Source organism: Panthera onca, chromosome B3 (genome assembly GCF_046562875.1).
Source record: "Panthera onca isolate mPanOnc1 chromosome B3, mPanOnc1 haplotype 2, whole genome shotgun sequence".
Lineage (NCBI taxonomy): Eukaryota > Metazoa > Chordata > Mammalia > Carnivora > Felidae > Panthera > Panthera onca.
The window spans coordinates 94,681,667-94,704,399 of record NC_138344.1 but is presented as its reverse complement, the minus strand read 5'-3'; the positions used below and the strand labels follow the sequence as shown (position 1 = coordinate 94,704,399).

Genomic DNA, 22,733 nt, shown 5'->3' with positions numbered 1-22,733 from the left:
AAAGAATTTTGAAATGATGTTTCAGAGGAGAGCTGGCTAGGATATTTTAGCATGGACATGGCATGATGAAGACAGGTCTGATGGCAGCTACAGAATGATTGGAATAGAGGAGAGCTGCAGTTCTCCATAGTAGATGGTACATACATTACCTTAGCCAAAATGAGCACTCAAGCAATATTTGTTAAATCAATGATAAATAAGGATATAAAGCAAATATTGTGCCAATAGGATTGGAAAGGAAAGGTCATTTTGTGAAAGGAAAATTAAAGAATAATCTAAAGCTCTTGATGTCATTTAATCTGGAGTAATGAGAAACAGTAAAAAGTAAATGACGACATGACTTCTGAGTCTGGATTATGGGAGAATGATGGTGGCTTGCATTAAAAATAACATCAGAAGAGAAAATTCATATGAGGCAGTGCAGCCAGTATAATGGAGTGTACTAGTGAACTAACTTTAATATGACATTGTGTGCCTTACTGATGAAAATCTCTATCAAGCAGTTATCAGAGAACAAGAGACAAGGCTAGAAGTCAGAGGTGTGAAGACATGTACAAAGAGGCCAAAAGCAACCAAGAGGGAAAAAAATACATTGGGAAAGTATGAGATGCTTTCTTTTTGAAGGGAGGTGAGTAATGCAGGAAAAATAGAAGTCAGCAGGTGACATAAATAAATAAATAACAATGATCAAAGAGAATTAGAAAGCCATGATAGATTATTTTAAGAGGTTCAGAGGGAGCAAAATTCAAGTGTACGGTCATTGTTGCTAACAAACATTGCAGGTAAAAGGACAGGAAAAAAATAAGAAAAGTTAGATTTTATTAGTTACAATACTATTGATAATTTCTTTCAAATACATTTTTTTCTGTTGTTGTTTAGCTTAGAGATTTGTCAGGAATCTATACATCGATACTAATTGAAGCAATGTTTCTAATTAGTACACTAGAAGATTGCAGAATAAAATTTGCACAACAGATAGAAAATGAAATGGAAAACAACCAAGAAGTGACTGAAGTATGATATTCTAATTACCTACACTGAGGGGCTGTCAAAGTAGCAAAGATAATCTAAAGTGTTAGAAAAAAGCAGAGAAATATAGAAGCATTTAAAAAAAAGAAAGATGTATTGAATTGTAACAAAAGAGCATTATTAATGACATTAATAGGTATGGTTTCATTGGGGTGTTGAAATATTTTTTTAAATATGTATTAAAAATAATTTGTCAGTGGAAACAGAAACAAGTCGTGGCAGAATATAATTAACTCCATGTGAATAGACAGACTTTATCACTAAATATACACCTAAATGACACTGTTTCTCCTTTGTATATATTTGAGAATCTTTGTTACTGAAAAATTGCCTTTAGAATTACTTTTAGAAATTGTCTATATTTATTAACATCTATTGAATTCATATTGGGTTCCAAGGAGATAATAAATCCTGGGGAAATAAATACGTGCAAAGCAAAGCCTTGAGTGGTGAAATACAGGTAGTTATAGCACTTTTAATTGAAAAAGTATTCATTTATGAAGTGTCTCTAGCTGAGTCCTGTCCTAGGTGCTTGAAACATAATGCTGAGAGCAGGACAGACATAATCCCTTCCCCCTAGGTACTTACTGGCAAAGGGATGAGTCTGGCAGAAAATCAATCCATTATTGAAATAAAAGGAAAGATGAGACTGTATTATGAATATAATGATATAAACAGACCTCACAAAAAGGGATTTCTCCTCTTCCAGAGGTGAGGAAAGGCTTACCTGTGGAAGTGAGGAGTATTGGTACCTAAGAATGAGATGAAATTGATTAAGCATAGAGAGATAAAGAGCCAACCATGTGAAAAGGTTCTGTGGTAGAAGGAAGGATGTGTACAGGGCACTAAGAGAATGAGATGAGACTGGAGAGGAAAGGAGAATGCAGAATGCAGACCATATAGGGTTGACCATCATGTTGATAGCTATTGTGTTAACTTTAAGAATGATAGTTAAGCCATTGATGTGATTTAAACAGAGAAATGACATGATCAGATTTTCATATTTAAAAAAATCATGGAGGCACCTGGCTCTATTAGCAGGGGAGCCCAGCATCAGAAATTCTGCAGCTCAATACTCTGATTTGAGCAAGGAAATGATGTGATAAGATTTTCATATTTAAAAAAATCCTGGGGGTGCTTGTCTGGCTCAGTCAATAGAGCATCCAATTCTTGATCTCAGGGTCATGAGTTCAAGCCCCACGTTGGGCATTCAGCCTATTTAAAAAACAAACAAACAAATAATTCCTGTTTATAGATAATTATGCTTGCTTGTGTTCTTAAACTATACTAAGCATAATCAGGAATTTCTTAGCAGAATGTAGGGTTTATAACATTACATTTAAAAATAAATAAGAAGAGTGGCCAAGATTGAACATGTTTCAAAGTCAATAAAAGGATCTGAGAAGGAGATGCTGAATATATGATTAAGAAGTAACTGAAAGTCTATGATTCTTGTTTTTTTTTTTTATTTTTTTTAACGTTTATTTATTTTTGAGACAGAGAGAGACAGAGCATGAACGGGGGAGGGTCAGAGAGAGAGGGAGACACAGAATCTGAAACAGGCTCCAGGCTCTGAGCTGTCAGCACAGAGCCCGATGCGGGGCTAGAACTCATGGACCGCGAGATCATGACCTGAGCCGAAGTCGGCTGCTCAACCGACTGAGCCACCCAGGCGCCCCTGATTCTTGTTTTTAAAGAAGGAAGAGTAAATTCAGAGGAATAGAGCTGAAGTTCAGTTTAGGATATGTTAAGTTTTAGGTGTCTATGAGACATCAAAATGGACATATTAAAGTAAAATATTGGTCTCTGTGTATGAAACTTAAGGGAGAATTCTGGAATAGAGATATAGAATTGAGGAGAGGAGCAGGAAGATAGGGCTTGTAGTGGCAAGGAGTAGTAGGTCACCAGGGGAATTTTGTAACTCAAAATCAACTGTGAAACAGAGTTCCAGGGAATCTAAATAGTTAAGTGTTGAGAAGAGAAAGAAAAGTGGAAAAAGCTAAGGAATAGCAGTCACAGAGGTAAAAGGAGTAAAATATGTCATGTTATTCAAAAATTATCTGAGGAGGGGCCAAGTTGACAGAGCAGCATGGAAGTTCTCTGCTTCTGTCATTCCTGAAATGCAGCCAGATCAGCACCAAATCTTTTTGCACACATAGAAAATTGATCCAAGGACAAACACAACAATTTGCATAACATGAGCCACAGAACTCGGCAGGTATGTGGCGTGAAGAAGTGAACTGGGGGAGAGAGAAGCCGCAGAGGGTAGGAAGCTGTATTTGCAGAGAGAGGAGAGAGATTGTGGGAGGGAGGAGTACAGGAAAAGCCCTCCCCCTGAAAGTAGCTAGAGAGAAAGACAAAGAATGGAAATGCCTATAAGTGACTGAATAAAAGGGAGAAAGGAGAAATGAGAGGATTTCAATGCCATTAAGACTCTATTAGGAGGGGAGCCCAACATCAGAAATTCTGCAGCTCAATACCTGGTAGTGCTCTAGTGGGAAGGGAGAATCCCCAGGAGCAGGCAGCAAGGTCTGCAAGGTCTGTGGGCCACATGGGGAGAAGCAGTTCCCATGCTAGGAGGGCATTGGGTAGAGGCCATATGGCCTCCCCACAGGCAAAGATCCTAGTGGACCCCAGAGAAAATGATTGCTGGCACTGGAACAAAGAGGCCAGTGTGCAGTGCAACCTCACACCAGTTGTATGTTGTAATTTGCCGTAATCTCTGAATCTCTGTCGCTATGTGATCACACAAACTTATTCTGGGCCAAGTTGGTACCCAACACAGTCTCTGAACCTCTGCAGCAGCACAATTGCAAGTACGTTACTGGGGACAAGACAGTGCCCAGCCATTGCTCAGCAAGACTCTCCCGAGAGAGTCTGAGCAGATACAAGCCACAGGGCCCTCAGAAGTGAGGGGTTTGGAAACACAGCCCCATCTGAGATAAAATTTGGGAGGGAGGTGCTGCCTGGCAGGCTGACAGGTTGGATGCGAACACTAGAGGAGAGGATTGGACAGAAGCTATAGACAAAGGAGGGGTGCTTGATTGCCAGTTGGTGAGAGCACAGAGTTCTGGTGGGAGAGACTGAAAAGTTGGGTGATGCCATTGTTACCTTTCCTGTGCATCCGCATACACACTCACAGGTGCCACACCAATCCACCCCAGTAAGATAAGCAGCGCCACCTGGTGGAGAACAGAGCCATTACACCAGCCCTGTCCAGCTGTGCAAACCAAGCTCTAAAGGACCACCACAAGTCTCTCTGTCTGCTTAATTTACTGACTATAAAGTGCTTCATAGTTTACTTCTAGGAGAAATTGGATGTAATTTCATTTGGATTTCATTCTGTTCACTGCTCCATATATTCGTTTTTTTTTTTCTTTTCTTATTCTTGGATACAGAAAGATTTTTTTTTCCATTTTTATAAAAAAAATCCTTTAATTTTTATGCTATATTTTTTATTACTTTTTTGTAGATCTTCTTAGTCTATTTTACTTTCATTTTATATTATTGTATACTTTTTAAATTTTTCAAACGTTTTCTTACATTGTTTTCCTTTTTAAAAATTTTCTTTTCTTTCCCTTTTTCTTTATTCTATCAAGTTTCTTTCATTTATTTGATTTTTGTGTCATTTTGATTTTTTTAATTTTTAATTTTTATTTTATTAATTCTTATTTTTCATCCAAAATGATGACATGAAGGAATTCACCCCAAATGAACAGGAAGAAATGACAGCCAAGGACTTAATCACCACATATGTGTAGGCAGATGTCTGAACAAGAATTTAGAATCACGATAATAAGAACTAGCTGATGTTGAAAAAAGGATAGAATCCCTTCTGCAGAAATAAAAGAAGTAAAATCTAGTCAGGATGAAATTAAAAATGCTATAACTGAGATTCAGCCTTGAATGGATGCCATGGTGTCAAGGATGGATAAAGCAGAGCAACGAATCAGTGATATGGAAGACAAACTTATGGAGAATAATGAAGCAGAAAAAAAGAGGGAAATTAAGGCAAAAGAACACAATATAAGAATTAGAGAACTCAGTGACTCATTAAAAAGGAATAACATCCAAATTATAGGAGTCTCAGAAGATCAAGAGAGAAAAAGGGGTAGAAGGTTTGTGTGGAAAATCATAGTGGAAAACTTTCCTAACCTAGGGAAAGACACAGACATCAAAATCCAGGAAGCACAGAGAACTTCCATTAGATTCAACAAAAAAGTGACCATCAACAATGGTAGACAAACTCACAAAATACACAGACAAGGAGAGAATTATGAAAGCAGCAAGGGAAAAAAAAGTCCTTAACCTATAAGGGAGGATGGGTTCACACAAACCTATCCACAGAAATTTGGCAGGCAAGAAAGGAGTGGCAGGATATATTCAATGTGCTGAATCAGAAAAACATGCAGCCAAGAATTCTTTATCCAGCAAGGCTGTCATTCAAAATAGAAGGAGAGGTGAAGAGTTTCCCAGACAAAAACTAATGGAGTTTGTGACCATCAAGTCATCCTGCAAGAAATTTTAAGGGAGACTCTCTGAGGGCAGAAAAGACAAAACAAAACAAAAAAGATCAAAAGCAACAAAGACTAGAAAGGACCAGTGAACACCACCAGACACTACAACTCTGCAGGCAACACAATGGCAATAAGTTTATATCTTTCAGTACTTAACTCTAAACGTCAATGGATTAAATGCTCCAATCAAAAGACATAGGGTACCAGAATGGATAAGAAAACAAGATCCATCTATCTGCTGTTTACAAGAGACCCACTTTAGACCTAAAGACACCTTCAAATTGAAGGTAAGGGGATGGAGAACCATCTATCATGCTAATGGTCAACAAAAGAAAGACGGAGTGGCCATCCTTATATCAGACAATCTAGACTTTAAAATAAAGACTGCATCAAGAGATGAAGAAGAGCATTATATCATAATTAAGGGGTCCGTCCACCAAGATCTAACTATTGTAAAAATTTATGCTCCCAACACAGAGAACCCAAATGTATAAATCAATTAGTCACAAAAATAAAGAAACTCGTTGACAATAATACCATAATAGTAGGGGAATTCAACACCCCACTTACAGCAATGGACAGATAAATAGAAAATCAACAGGTAACAATGGCTTTGAATGACACACTGGACCAGATGGACATAACAGATTTTTCAGAATATTTCATCCTAAAACATCAGAATACATATTCTTCTCGAGTGCACGTGGAACATTCTCCAGAATAGATCACATACTGGGACGCAAATCAGCCCTCAACTAGTACAAAAAAGATCAAGATCATACTGTTCATATATTCACACCACAATGCCATGAAACTCGAAATCAACCACAAGAAAAAATTTGGAAAAACAACAGATACTTGGAGACTAAAGAACATCCTATTAAAAAGTGAATGTGTTCACCAAGAAATTAAAGAGGAAATTAAAAAGTACATGGAAGCCAATGGAAATGATAGCACCACAGACTAAAACCTCTGGGATGCAACAAAGGTTGTCATAAGAGGGAAGTATATAATATGCAGGCCTTCCTAAAGAAGGAAGAAATGTCTCAGCTATACAACCTAACCTTACACCTTGAAGAAATGGGAAAAGAGCAGCAAATAAAATCCAAAACGAGCAGAAGATGGTAAATGATAAATATGAGAGCAGAAATCAATACTATCAAATTCAACAAAACAGCACAGGTCATTGAAACCAGGAGCTGGTTCTTTGACAGAATTAACAAAATTGATAATCCCCTAGCTAGTTTGATCAAAAAGAAAAAGGAAAGGACCCAAATAAATGAAATCAAGAAGGGAAGAGGAGAGATCACAACCAACACTGCAGAAATACAAACAATAATAAGGGAATATTATTAACAATTATATGCCAATAAATTGGGAAATCTGGAAAAAAATGGACAAATTCCTAGAAACATGTACACTACCAAAACTGAAAGAGGAAGAAATAGAAAAATTTTTTTTTTTTTAATTTTTTTTTCAACGTTTTTTATTTATTTTTGGGACAGAGAGAGACAGAGCATGAACGGGGGAGGGGCAGAGAGAGAGGGAGACACAGAATCGGAAACAGGCTCCAGGCTCCGAGCCATCAGCCCAGAGCCTGACGCGGGGCTCGAACTCACGGACCGCGAGATCGTGACCTGGCTGAAGTCGGACGCTTAACCGACTGCGCCACCCAGGCGCCCCATAGAAAATTTGAACAAGACCTATAACCAGGAAAGAAATGGAATTAGTAATCAAAAATCTCCCAAAAAACAAGAGTCTGGGGCCAGATGGCTTTCCAGGGGAATTCTACAAAACATTTAAAGAAGAGTTAACACCTATTCTCTTGAAGCTGTTCAAAAAAAATAGAAATGGAAGGAAAACTTCCAATCTCATTCTATGAGGCCAGCATTACCTTGATTCCAAAACCAGACAAAGACCCTACTAAAAAGGAGTACTATAGACCAATTTCCCTGATGAACATGGACACAAAAATTCTTAACAAGATCCTAGCCAACTGGATCCAACAATACGTTACAAGAATTATTCACCATGATCAAGTGGGATTTATACCTGGGATGCAGGGCTGGTTCAATATCCACAAGGCAGTCAGTGTGATACATCACATTCATAAATGAAAGAACAAGACTCACATGGTCCTCTCAATAGGTGTAGAGAAAGCATTTGACAAAATACAGCATCCTTTCTTGATAAACACACTCAAAATTGGGATAGAAGGATCATACCTCAAGATCATAAAAACCATATATTAAAGACCCACTGCTAATATCGTCCTCAATGGGGAAAAACTGAAAGCTTTCCCCCTAAGGTCAGGAACATGACAGGGATGTCCACTCTTGTCACTGTTATTCAACATAATATTGGAAGTCCTAGCCTCAGCAATCAGACAACACAGAAGAATAAAAGGGATCCACATCAGCAAGAAGGAAGTCAAACTTTCACTCTTCACAAACAACATGATACTCTATATGGAAAACCCAGAAGATTCCACCAAAAAAATGCTAGAACTGATCCGTGAATTCAGCAGAGTCACAGGATATAAAATCAATGCACAGAAATCGGTTGCATTTCTATACACCAATAATGAGGCAACAGAAAGAGATATCAAGGAATCAGCCCCATTTACAATTGCACCAAAACCATAAAATACCTAGGAGGTATAACCAAAGAGGTGAAAAATCTATATGCTGAAAAGTATAGAAAGCTTATGAAAAAACTGAAGAGGACACAAAAAAATTGGCAAAATTTTCCATGCTCATGGATTGGAAGAACAAATATTATTAAAATGTTGATATTATCCAAAGCAATCTACATATTTACTACAATACCTATCAAAATAACACCAGCATTCTTTACAGAGCTAGGACAAACAACCCTAAAATTTGTATGGAACCAGAAAATACCCTGAATAGCCAAGGCAATCCAGAAAAAGAAAACCAATGCTGGAGGCATCATAATCCTGGACAGTATGGTACTGGCACAAAAACTGACACTTAGATCAATGGAACAAAATAGAGAACCCAGAAGTGGACCCAGAAACATATGGTTAACTAATCTTTGACAAAGCACGAAAGAATATCCAATAGAATAAAGACAGTGTCTTCAGCAAATGGTGTTTGGAAACCTGGACAACAATATGCAGTAGAATGAACCTGGTCCACTTCCTTACATCATATGCAAAAATAAATTCAAAATGGATGAAGGACCTAAATGTAAGATAGGAAGCCATCAAAATCCTAGAGGAGAAAGTAGACAAAAACCTCTTTGATCATGGCTGCAGCTACTTCTTACTCAACATGTCTCCAGAGGCAAAGGAAACAAAAGCAAAAATGAACTATTGGGACCTCATCAAGATAAAAAGCTACTGCTCAGCAAAGGAAATAATCAGCAAAACTAAAAGACAACCAATGGAATGGGAGAAGATATTTGCAAATGACATATCAGATAAAGGGTTAGTATCCAAAATCTATAAAGAACTTAATCAAACTCAACACCCAAAAAAACAAATAATCCAGTGAAGAAATGGGCAGATGACATGAATAGACAGTTTTCCAAAAAATACATCTATATTGCCAAGAGACACATGAAAAAATGCTCAACATCATTCATCTTCAAGGAAATACAAATCAAAACCACAATGAGATACCATCTCACACCAGTCAGAATGGCTAAAATTAATAATTCTGGCAATGACACATATTGGTTAGGATATGGAGAAAGAGAAACACTTTTGCACTCCTGGTGGAAATGCAAACTTATGCAACCACTCTGGAAAACAGTATGAAGGGTCCTCAAATAATAAAAAATAGAACTACCCTACAATTCAGCAATTGCACTACTAGGTATTTATCCAAATATACAGGTGTGCTGTTTCGAAGGGGCATATGCGCCCCAGTGTTTACAGCAGCACTATTGATAATAGCTGAAGTATGGAAAGAGCCCAAATGTCCAACAACAGATGAATGGATAAAAAAGATGTGACATATGTGTATATATACACAGACACACACACACACACACACTCGCACGCGCACATGCGTGCATACGTACACACACAATGGTGTATTACTCGGGAATCAAAAAGAATGAAATCTTGCCATTTCCAACAACAAGGATGTAATTAGAGTGTATTATGGTAAGCACAATTAGAGAAAGGCAAATATCATGACTTTACTCATATGTAGAATTTAAGATACAAAACAGATGAACATAAGGGAAGGAAAACAATATGAAAACAGGAAGGGGGACAAAACATAACAGATTCTTAGATATGGGAACAAACTGAGGGTTGCTGAGGGTTTTGGGTGGGGGGATTGCTAAATAGGCAAGGGACATTAAGGAAGACACTTGTTGGGAGGAGCACTGGGTATTATATGTCAGGGATGAGTCACTGGATTCTACTCCTGAAATCATTATTGCACTATATGCTGACTCACTTGGATGTAAAGTAAAAAACTGAAAAAAAAAATCTTAGTCAACTGGTTCTAGAGTAACATTTTCTTTCAACTATACTTTCTAGCTAAGCACACACTTTTCTAGGCATTGTGTTTAGTTAGTATAAGTGACTAACTAATACACTGTAATACACTGAGAATATATTTTAAATATAAGTTCTAGAAACACACGCACTATGTATATTCATGTGGGATGAATTTGCAATTGTTTGTACAGAAAAATTACAGTGTCTTTCCTAAAAAAAATTAAAGATAGGAGATTGTTTCTAAGCCCCCTGAGGAAAGTGGACTGATTTAAGACTGAATTTTGACAGTGAATGAGTGGAATTATAGCCACAGTGCCCCTGCATACTGAAGGAGAGATTCATTTGACACATTTGCAAAACTAGGTGTGAATGTCTATGTGTGAGCAAGCTTTTTTTTGTTGCAAATGAGCAGGTAGTGCTTATATGTCTTCTCACTATGTATTCTGACCCTTTTGAAGAGTATATGAAAGTATTACAATTTTTAGGATTTGAGTGATGTTATACATTGTTACCTGTAGATATTATCTGGAAAAAATAACATTTTGAAAATTACTATACCAAATATGATTTCATTGGGATACTGTTTATCATTTCCATAATTCATTTACTTATGAGAAGAACTATTTGGAGAAGATGCATTAATGACCTTAAAGTAACAAAATCTCAAGAGACCTATTTTAAATTGCGCAGTAGGGGTTTTTTTTTTCTTTAATTTTTTATTGTTGTTGTTTGTTTGCTCTTTTACCCTTTGAATAATTTCATTGTTTTACATGGTCTTTCCTGGATTATCAAGAGTTTGTGCAGCTTGCCTGATTTGAGTGTATGATTTTGCAGATTTACCTGGAAGATCTAGGTCTTGAACTCCTGAATATAAGATAGCAAGAGCAGTAATTATTTAGAAACATTCATGAATGCTTCTTTAAGACAGTTCTATATCTGTCATCTATCATTGATACATATACACAAAATATTTATGTTTATAAATTTAATTGCCTGTTATTAGATTGATTTCAATAACTGTTCTACCAACAGTTTTTCGTTTATTAGCTCTTCTTCAGAATCCTTTTCTCTCAAAACATTTCATGTTGAAGTCTATATAGATTGCAGCATTTGTTGAATAAACTCCATTATTAAGTACACTGTTCTGATCTTTGCATAATAATTGGCATAACCACCACCAGAAATAGATTTCTCCCTTTATGAAGCTAATTTGCAAAGAAAATGTTGAGTTTTCATTGTAGTCTGTTAGTTTTTATCTCCAGGCATATTGCGGTATTATTTTTAAATGCATGTGGTGTTTTTGTTGTTTTTGTTTTATTTAAAAACATTTTCCTTCAAAATAAGACAATCTGCTAGATTTTGATAATAATATGATTTAATACACTATAATGCCATGATTCATTCATTCATTCATTTTGGTTACTGTTGACTTTTTCTAACGACCTTTTCTACGTTTTCAGGGTGAAACCAAGATCTTAAAACTAAAGAATCTTCGACCTCAGGACTATGCTAATTATAGCTGCATTGCTTCAGTGAGGAATGTATGTAATATTCCTGATAAGATGGTGTCATTTAGACTTTCCAACAAAACAGGTATGGAGCTATCTCTCAGTGTCTTATGTCTTTTATCCATTGTTAATGTTTAAAAAGGCTCTAACTTTCTTGTAGACCAATTTATTTCTTTAGTATAAGTAGGTACAAGGCATCTTTATTTTTCCCCCAGAAAAGTCTGTGATATCTGGAAAGCTTTTAGTAAATGCACACTTTACAATGCAATATGTTCCCATGTTAGGTTTGTTTATATTGCATATAAAATTGTGCTTCCTTAAGATATTGTATTCATAAATGTCACAAGCATGCCCATGTCCTGTTCAAAACATTCTGAGAAATATTAGATTCTTCATATAAAAATTTATGGTCTAAATTGCTAAAAGTGTTTTGTAATTCCAAAGCTAAGTAACAGAATCCCTCTCTTACTCTGTTTCAAGTCAAGATAGTTAATTGGTAATTTCAGGTAGGTGTTTTCTGGAAAGCATTTTTGTAGAAAATGTCAAAACATTAGCAAGATTGCAACTTAAGTCAGCCTGTGTTTAGTACTATAGACCTCAGAATAACTGCAAACATATTAAAAGGGAATTGCTAAATGAAAGAGCAAAGAGAGAGCATGGGAATGGACTGTCTTTTCTATGATTGTGTCCAGTCACCCCAATCAAATAGAATTTGAACTGGTGTTGAGAAACTTTCAGTGGCAATTAATATAAATTGTTACTTTTAAATAATGCTATTAAAATATGGAGTTTTAAAAGGACTTTTCTCATTAACAGAAACCTGGAAAGGTGTGTGTTGGGTGTGCATGGGTATAGGTTTTGATTCTGCCACTTATTAGCACTTGGATTTTGTTGAGCAAATCACTTCACACTTCTTTGCCTCAGTTTCCTCATAAATTCTTAACGTTGTAGAGAAGAATTTATGAGTTAATATACATAAAGCACTTGGAACACTTTGTCAGTTTTTTCAACAAAGAACTAGTCAGCATCCCCATCCAGCTCATTTGGTAAGAAGATTAAACCTGAGACTTTATCGGAAGGTGTAAAAAACATGTGCTCAAACATTGACCCATCAACATATGTTCCATTGAGTTGTTAAAATTTTGAAAGGTCATTTTAAAATGTACTCATTCATTTATTTGTCAGAAGTGTATTGGGTTCCTATTATGGGTCAGCAATGATAGGCACAGGAATATTGGATAAGATGTAAATTGCCTTAAACTGGAGAAATGATTTCTTAAGCAGCAGGTAAAAGTCATTTGTGGAAGGTAGAAGAAGAAAGTGGGAGATGAAAATAAACTTTATCAAGAAGGATGAGAAAGACTTGAGGGAAACTACGTTGAATAAAAAAATAGAAATATAAAATTTTAGGAGACCTAGGACTTATAGAAGTTAATAATCTCATTTCACTTAAAAAAGAAGAAATATGATATTGAGAAATAATTATCAGAGATTAACATGTAAGAACTGGGTGTGATGATGCTGTTGTTCTTGGCCTGAAATGCTTTGTGAATTATTATAACTGATTTTGTTTTTCTTAGTTTCTTTAATTTATTTTTAAAATACACATGATCCAGAGAGAAAAATTAGAAATAAAATGTAAGTAGGTTCTATGGGATGGGGAAACATTGCGACATAATAAGGACAAAGTAGTAGGTATTATTACATATGTCACAGCTTTGCCCTTGACAATGTTTTATTACTTTTAAAAGTATTTCTTGTTTCTTGTCTCAGTTTATCTTTATAACTACTGGGATGTAAGCAGTTAGATGTTTTGTTTTCTTTTTATCACATCTTTATCATTTGACACATAACATACTATCCCATAGTGATTAAAGTATCCTCATTGGGTTGTTTTGAGAATGAACTAAATCAACATAAACAAAAATTCTTTGAAGTCTAAGAGGTACAACAAAATTATAGTTAACATTTTTTTTCTGCTTCAGGAATGTATACTTTATTATTTCTCAATGTTCTATGGCTACTAACAACAGGGGACAAAATCTATCCCAATGTTGGAGGAGTTGTTTTAAATAGGAGACTGACTAGCTATTCAAAATTTTTTGTAGAGCTAGAGAAAATGAACTTAAATTTCAACCGGGGTTTTATTAGGAAAAAAAAAATCACGTATTATCCTAAAGCTGAATGGAGAAGATTACCATGAGAGGTGATAGACTTTCCCTGCCTGAGGTCTTAGAAAGCAGTTGGGTGACTTTATTTCTGAGGTGATTTTTAACATTTGCAGCTGAGAAAGCAAAGATTTGACTCCCTGTCTTACAGAGAGCACAGGAACTCTGTAATATAGATGTTTTGTTTAACTGTTCAGTTTTCTGTTCCATTCTTTATTTTTCAGACTGCAGTGTTGCATATGTAGACTGAGGTAACAAAATAACCTATTTTTCTCTTTTATAAATTATCTCACAAAAATCTTAAATTGATGTTCACTGAAAAATGAGCATCAGAGTTATGGTAAATAATTGGGTTTAAAAATACAAGTTAGTGCCTTGTTTGACTCTTCACTAACTATAATTGGGCACGTCCTGCAGCCTGGTGCTTTACATATTCAGTCCAGGTTTCTTCTGCATTTTCACCATCTGGTTGTACTCTAAGTTGAAAGAGTTGGTGCATTTCAAATAGGTGGAATCTTGAGGTGGCTCTCAAATTACACCAGGAATAAATTAAGCTTTCAGCATCTTCATGCAAACAGGTCAATAAACTGACAAGTGCATACAGGCTATTTCATTGCTAACACTGGAAGATCAGGAGTCACCATGGCCGTAATCGATGTGAGAGACAGGTGCTCTTTATCGTTTCACTCTTGTGAATCTTTAAATGACATAAAGTTCCCATATTTTTAACTCTTGGTTTGCAAAATGTCAAGGAAAATATTTAAAGTATTGAGGGGGAGAATATTCTATTACAAATATTGTAATATCTGTGATTGCTCTTGTTTGTTAATTAATTTGACGAAAGGATAACTTTGGAAATAATTTTTGTAATAGAGATCAAATAATTGACTATTAAATGTATTTTTGGTATAATTTTATTCTAACATCTGAGGGAAACTTTTTAATTGTAATCAGGGTATTGATCTGCTTTGCACAATGCCCAAATGATGTAGCATATGAAGATGGAGACAGTCCTCTGTGAATAACGTTTTCAAAAAGTTTTTGCAGCAGAACAATTGCATCATGGAGTATAGTTCTCTGGGCCCTTCCTGTACCTGCTGAATTACACTTCCTGCAATGTATACACTTTAACCAAGTATAAATGATTGCTTTGGAAAACAAAAACTGTCTGTATCATTAGAGTGTTTTCCATGAACCAGTCTATTTTGTGAATAGGAACTTTTGTTAATAAGAGTCTGTTTTTTTATAGAACTGCTTAGAAAAGCCATGTTTAGGTGTCATTTTAAAAGGCAGCATCATTTGTAGATTTACCAACAACATATTTCCTTAAATTTTCTGCTATGAATTGGCATCTAGTAGAGCTTATAATTGAATATCATTGGATCATGGAGTGTCCAATCATTTGTTGGCCCCTGTTGGTTACTTGGCATGCTATGGAAAATCTCCTATCATAGAAATGTCATTATTTATCATACCTGATCTAGCTGTCTTAGAACTTATCATGACAGTTCATAGAATTTTATAAAATATGAAGATTTTAGGTGTATTAACTTCTTATCATAATGTTGTAGCAGAGACCAAAATTGTTTCCTACTCCTGTTTGGAAGACAAAGATTAGCTCTTGATTGGTAAATTCCCAATGTAGCTGTATTTTTCTTAGTTCATTAAAACAAACCTGTTAAAATTTGTAAATTTAGAATATTAATAAATATAGGTATATATTTTAAATTATCGTAATTATGGTAACTTTGAATATTAAATACTAAAATTTCTCAGATAATTTATACTTCTAACATGAGGGCACATAGGAATTATGATAAAGCAAATTTAATTTATTTTAATTTATTTCTAGCACTTATATATTGATGTGTCATGATTTGAAAGGCAAGTAAGAATTAAGTAGGTTACTTATATTAGGATGAAAAACATATTTTGTACCTGCTTGAGAGGTTATGATGTAGTCTATAAAGAAATGGGACAGGTGGGGCTAATTTTACTTAATTATATAGTCTTTTGATTTAGTCTGCTCACATTTAGCATTTATAAAAATTACCTAATTAAGATGTCTTCCTGAAATGTGCATCACATTTAGGAACCAATTCATCATAAAAGTTATTGCTGGCTAAATAAATAGGGCAAACCTATACCCCTTTCTCCTCTTCCTCTCTCTCTCCCTTCTATCTCTTTTTCATCTTCTTTCTCTTCTTCCCCCCTCGCCCCCTTTAATCTGTCTTAATAAGAGAGGTTAGGAGAAATCTCTGTTTCTTATGCTAGGTAACTGTTGCCTTTTCTGTTAGATAACCCACCTGGTAGGTATAATATAAATTCCCAGAAATTACAATAAACTTCAATGTAAGATTTTTTGTACATTGTGATTTATGGTTGTTTTATGTTTATGGGAATTTAATAGGTGTTATGAGAAATAAAATAATATTTCAGTTATAGGAGTAGTATAGGAATAGCTGTAGATATGAAATAAAAATACATAAACACTTTCTCTTGTAAAATGGTATGCCCTTTTACATAGATAGCCCATTTAAGTGCAAAGAAAGGGGCAGTAGACATTTTGCTGTACATGTGGGTTCTGACCTCAGGCATTTTTCTTAGCTATATGGATATTTGAGTGTCTTGCCTTTTGGTGGTCTCTCCTGCATCTATACAATCAGTAGTATCATTTATTAGGACTTAAATATGGTGTTTCAGGGGCACCTGGGTGGCTCAGTTAGTGAAGAGTCCATCTTCAGCTCAGGTCATGATCTCACAGTTGGTGGGTTTGAGCCCCACGTTGGGCTCTGTGCTGACAGCTCTGTGCCTGGAGCCTACTTCAGATTCTTTGTCTCCCTCTCTCTGCTCCTCCCCTGCTCACAATCTGATTCTCACTCAAAAATAAATAAACCTTAAAAAAATTTAAAAAAAATATGGCATTTCACCAACAATAACTCTTTAAAAAAAGACTACATTTGTGAGAAGTACATAGTGCAAATACAATGACTTCCTTGTACTAGTTTTGCTGCCATAACAGAATGCCATAGATGGGTGGCCTAACAACAGAAACTTATGTTTTCACAGTCTAGAGGCTGGAAGTCTAAGATTAAGATGCTGTTCGAGTTGAGTTTTGGTGAGGCCTCTCTTTCTTGGCTTGTAGATAGCTGCCTTCCCAGCTGTGGTCTTTCCTCTGTGGTTCACAGAGGGAGGGCATGAATGAGCTAGAGTTCTTGTGTCTCTTCCTCCTCTCATAAAGACACAGCAGATTACAGTCCCACCTTTATGACCTCATTTAACCTTAATTATGTCCTAAAGGCCCTATCTCCAATACAGTCACACCGGGGGTTAGGGCTTGAACATATTGAATTTAGGGGCACACATTTCAGTCCATAACACTTTGAAATGACTGAAAGGTAGCCTTTGCATTTAGGATTCCTTTTCTTATTTCAGATATAAGTTTATAATATATGTAAAATCCATGTAAGAAAATGAATCTAACATTTAAAGAAAAAAAAAAAAAACCTTTCTTCTTTAGTATCACAAAGTATTTCAACTCTAGTGAGAGTGTTTGTGGCCCTGTAATTTTAGGTTTGGAGATAAAGTAAGGAAGCAACTGTAAAAGGTGAATGAAAATCTAGTGAGGGCAGAAATCACTATTGTAATAGTATTAGCATGAAATTTTAAGAGCATGATCAAAATATTGAAATAAGATCACAGATAATATACAGACAACCCATACGTTATTTTTCTGATTTCCTTTTTGGTGAAGTTAGTATGTGCAACAGAAAATAAAACAGAAGGAAAAAAACAGAAAAAAGCCGAAAATCACCATTTCACACACTGAAATATTGGGAACATGAGTGCCTTAATGGAGATTTTTTATCATAGATAATTCACATTTTCTAAAACTGGTATTTACTACTAGATCCACCAACAGAACACACATAATGTTGATATGCTATCATTAGAGAATGAGATGTTTCCTATAACTCTTTTGCATGAATTTGGAAATTCAAAAATCTTAGATTCAAATTCTGGTTTTCTGAACTTGTAGATGTTACTTAGTTTCTTTAAACTTATTTTCCCCCCACATAAAATGGGGATAATACAAAGTTCCACGTTATTTAGTTTTGTAGGCTCTAAATGCTATTAAATGAAAAACTTAAAAAAAATATCTGGCATATAACAAATATAATATATAGTAGCTATAATTGGGTTGTTAACCTAGGTAATAGAAAGAAGGAATAAAATGACACCATTAGTAATAATGATGAGATGGTGATAAGAATCTTAGGGTTTTTGCTAGGATATGGTTTACAGCTTCAACCACTGATGACTAATCTTGAAAAAAAGTTCATAATCGTTTTGTGAATTACTGTTATCAGTGGGTGAATTAAATAATAATTTCTCAGAAAAATCTATAGAAATGAGTACATAGTCTGGTCTACTATATAAAGTATTATTGACAAAAATGTTTAACAGAAATCAAAGTATTATTTTGCGAAATTAATAATGGTATGTAAGGTAAATTGAAAAAGCTTTCAATCGTGTTGATATGCAGCAGATTCTTAATATGAGTGCTCATCTTTTCCTAAGGTAATTGAACTTATATATGACCTATTCTCACTAATGTCTCTTCAGAAATGTGAAAATACAGGTGATGAGTAAGCAGTGAATCTGGAGATAGAAGCAGTGTCATTATGGGGTTTCAACTTTGGTCTTCCTGAGACTGTTTCCAGAGCAACAAGGTGACCCAGATTTCCCAAAATCCTATTACTATAGTAACAAGAAGTTTGCATGTTGCTGAGATCTCCCTACACCTGTGCATTTTGTTGTCCTAGCAGTGCATTTTTCAAGTTTGTTATATCCAAAGTTATTCTTGGATTATGAATTCTTATATAAAATATTCCTCAGAAGCCATCAGCTCTCCCAGAAGGTATCAGAACCTAGACACAGTAGATATCTAAACATGGAACAAGATTAAAAAACACTGTTAATGAGGGGTGCCTGGATGGCTCAGTTGGTTAAGCATCCAATTCTTCATTTCGGTTCAGGTCATGATCTTGCAGTTCGTGGGTTCGAACCCTGCTGTCAGCATAGAGCCTGCTTGGGATTCTCTCTCTCTCCCTCTCTCCCTGCCTCTACCCCACTCATGCTCGCTCTCTCTCTCTCTCTCTCAAAAATAAATATTAAAAAAACACTGTTAGTCAAATGAAACACTTATCATTCATTGACAAGGCTGTAAACTATTGACATTCTGTCTCACAAATTACCACAAATAGTTTGGAGCATATCAAATAGTTTGTGATTTAGCAAACATCTAGAATAATTCATTGGTAAGATTTTTCTAATTTTAAGTAGTTACTATTCTTCTTATGCTGTTAGACTATAATTAAATTGAATAATTTAAAAATTACTCATGAGAATAGAAAGTTCAAACCATGTATTTTATAATATTTCTTTCAGCAAGTTGAGTGAAGATAAGCTAAAATAAAATAAGGATTTTTATATCCCTGAGAATAATTCATTTTTTAAATTTTAAATTGCTTCTAGATTATGGATTTATAGGCCACAGCTTAGTACTTTTCAAGATTCTATTGTTCTAGTGAAACTGCTTGAAATTATGCTATTATAGATACTAATTAAATTGGTAGAAATGCATTTTAGACTTCTTTCATGGTTTTTGAATTTGCCACTCATAACTTGTGATACAGAATAACTCCACGATCATTTGTCAAAAAATTTGCATTTGTATATTATTGGCTGTCAAGATGAAGGTAAAATAATTTCCGTTAGTTCATGTACCTAATCCCATTATTTATTCACCCTAATCCTAGAATTGATTACAGCAAATGATCATCTTTAAGGTTACCAACGATCCCAGTTTGTCCTAGACTCAGTGAAAGTCCCAATTCTGGAAAACTCTTTAATCCCAGGCAAACCAGTATGTTTAATTACCCAGTGATCTAATTCCACATGCAGCCTCTTTCCATATAGGATACTAGTCTTAATGACAATTGTTAATACTGCTGCATATACAGCTTTAAGCCACTCTTTTGTAAAGAAGCATCAGTGAGAATACCTGGGTATGGATCCTGGCTCTCCCCACTCCATTGGTGCTATGACCAATTCTGTCAACTCTTTGAACTTGCTTTTCTGTCAAGTCATATTGATAATTTGCTCTGAGGTTGGTTTCAGATTGATGACAAGACAACATTCACTCTAAAATTTCATTTTTATTTAGCAAGGTAACATCAACAACAATAAAAACCTACATGAATGAGGTGGCTGGTTGCAAAGAAGTGGATGAAACCTATACATACTCAGGTACTCTTGAGCCCCAAGGTCCATCAAGAAAGGTTCAGGCTCACACAGTTTAGGAATATTAATACCTCATTGTGCTTGTTGCCCTTTTATATATGGGATTTACATTACTATCCAGGAAAAAGTGAAGCTACTAAATAATCTATGAACCGAATGCACCAATTCTAGAGAATCTTTGCAAATATTGTACTTTCATTATTTCTTATACAAAATTTAAAGAATTCAGCGGCAGGAAGGCTTTAATGTCCTTCAAGAGAGGATGCATCCCTGGCTACTGTTCTCCCTCAAGCTCTAAGGCATTTCAAAGTATCAAGTTTATTTTTACCTCATCATACATACTGGAAAGATTAAATGAGATTAGCCACATTACTCATAGGATTTAAGTCACCGTGGTGGGCTAAGTTGTAGCCTTGTGGTCACTGTTACTATCATAAAGTCATGTGAGCCACAGTAGCCATAATTTAAAAGATTCATATTGGTTCATGCAGACTTTTAATTAAAATCAGGGAGAGACAGAGAGAGAGAGACCCTGTAGTAGTTGATACATAGGGTATGTAGTATATTGTTACAGGGACTGGAAGCTGAGAGATTGGTAAATGGGAAATAACAGACAAGCTGAGTATCAGAAATGCATTAACATCAATCTTTTGATTATAAGTCCAGACATCACATGCACTTTTGGTTTGCTATTGTGGCAGTTATTTCCAAAGCCTCACAAAGATTTCAGCTATTCCCTCAATTTCCATTTTCTGCAAAGTCTGTTTTAAGAAACATTTTTTTCCCCACTAGCAACATACTCCTGTTGATTTACTTGCTACTGTTCTATTCCCATGGAAAATAGGCATGTCCAATTGTTTAATAATATGCTTTAGTTTATGTTTTGAACAGCATTTCTTTCTGTCAGCTGCTTTGAGTCACTCTGCTTTAGTTGCTTATTGAACTACTTGAGCATTTTATTGATGGCAACTTTCAATCACATACTACCTACTGAATGTGCAGTAAAGTCAGCAGTTTTATTTTCTGATAGACACATTGTGTAATAGGAATTCATTGATGATAGCCGTGGCCTCTTGTTTTATGAATGGCACCTTGTATCCCGATTTGATAAGAATGAATATTATCAAGAATCCAGGTATATAGTTTTAGCATAAAAAGATGTGTCACTTTTATGAAGCTACTCTTTTTAAGTTGTTACTTTGGTTTGGCAATGCAACATTGTACTCAACCAAGCAAGAGGGAGGATTTTAAGTCAGCCAGGGAAAGCAAAATCCAGCAACCATAGTTTGCTTTGTTTTACTGAAAAGGCTTTAGTTCCAAATATATTTCCAAAGTGAAGAGAAAACAAATTAGGGACAACAGGAAATAGATGAACAAACCTTTTGGGAAAATAGGCAGTGTAATATGGGTTTCTTGTTAAATTTCTCCAGGATTAATCTACTAAGGCACTTGCTTAAAGGAAACAAAAAGGGGAATAGGAGGATAAACCCCTATTTTTATATCTTTCTAATTCTCCTGATGTGGATCAGAAGTGTGTAATAACTCAAGTCCTGCCTTGTTGCATGTTGTCTTTCAACTTTAAATTTAGCTCAATCTGATAAAAAATTGTAATTTTCATGTCTTTTTCATTTTAGAACCATAAGTAAAAAGCAATTTGATATGATATCATAAAGTATTATGACACTATGGGCTATACAAAAAATATGATACTACATTTCAAAGAATCTGAAAATCCTCTGAATATGCAGTGGTCTGCATGCTAAATATCATTTTGTGTGTTTAAGCTAGGTGTTAAATATGAATATAGGTTTAAAAAGCATTATTATATGTACACAGATCCACATTCAGTGTAAAATGGATTTAATTCTCAAGTTGCTGAAGAGTTAAATAGGCAAATCAATTTAGTAAGAACTTGAAGAAAAACAAAAAATAATTCGACACTTAAAACAAATGGTCTTCACATCCTCCGTAAAGATATTTCTGCAGCTCATACTAAAATGGGAACATGTAGATTTACTGAAATCTATAGTGAAAATATCAGAAGTAAAATGTAAAATCTATATTTCCAGTGGCTTTGAGAAATAAAATATTGGCAGGACATTTTATACGTGCATTTCTTATGTGTAGAGAGGAATTGAATTCAGAGGTGATTCAGTCAATGTTTTATCTCTCATATTAAAATCGTAATAAAAAGGTTTTATTGGCTTTTAATCTTTCCTTAAGCAGTATTCCATTTTTTGCAGCTTATTTAGTTCTTCTACATACTATATTACATTATTTCTTATTCAAAAAATAAATACCTCCCTTATCATGTAGCAGCATTGTCCTAGAACATGGCAGCAATATATTTAAATATTCTCTGAATGTCTGAAATCCCAAGATAAGAAGTGTAGCTAGTTAAATGGTTAGACTTGAATTGACTCTTGTTGGAATTAGATCTGTAATGACAGTGTTAAGCAGCAGCTACTATTTACAGAATGTCAACATGATACACCTGCAGTGTATCTACTGCAGTGACACCTACTACAAGGTCTATAGTTTAAAATTGTCATTCTCTCCAGTGTAAACCACAATGTGCATGGCTTTGCAATTCAGTCCAAATGGTTCCTCATCACACACAACACTTGAAATCGAATTTCTCTATTTCAGCGCATTTATTTTTTACAAATTAGCTCTGATTCTTTTTCTTCCTTCCTTTTTCCTTTTTTTATTTAATTAATATGGG

General features: G+C 35.1%; 1 protein-coding gene across 1 annotated transcript in view; it reads left to right on the top strand.

Moving 5' to 3' along the window:
- The window catches only part of MDGA2 (MAM domain containing glycosylphosphatidylinositol anchor 2), an 867,659-nt gene that overhangs the window by 550,470 nt on the left and 294,456 nt on the right, over positions 1 to 22,733 (top strand). The window contains exon 5 of the mRNA XM_060619633.3: positions 11,487 to 11,619. Within this exon, the coding sequence (XP_060475616.1) occupies positions 11,487 to 11,619 (133 nt within the window). The remainder of the gene's footprint in view (positions 1 to 11,486; positions 11,620 to 22,733) is intronic.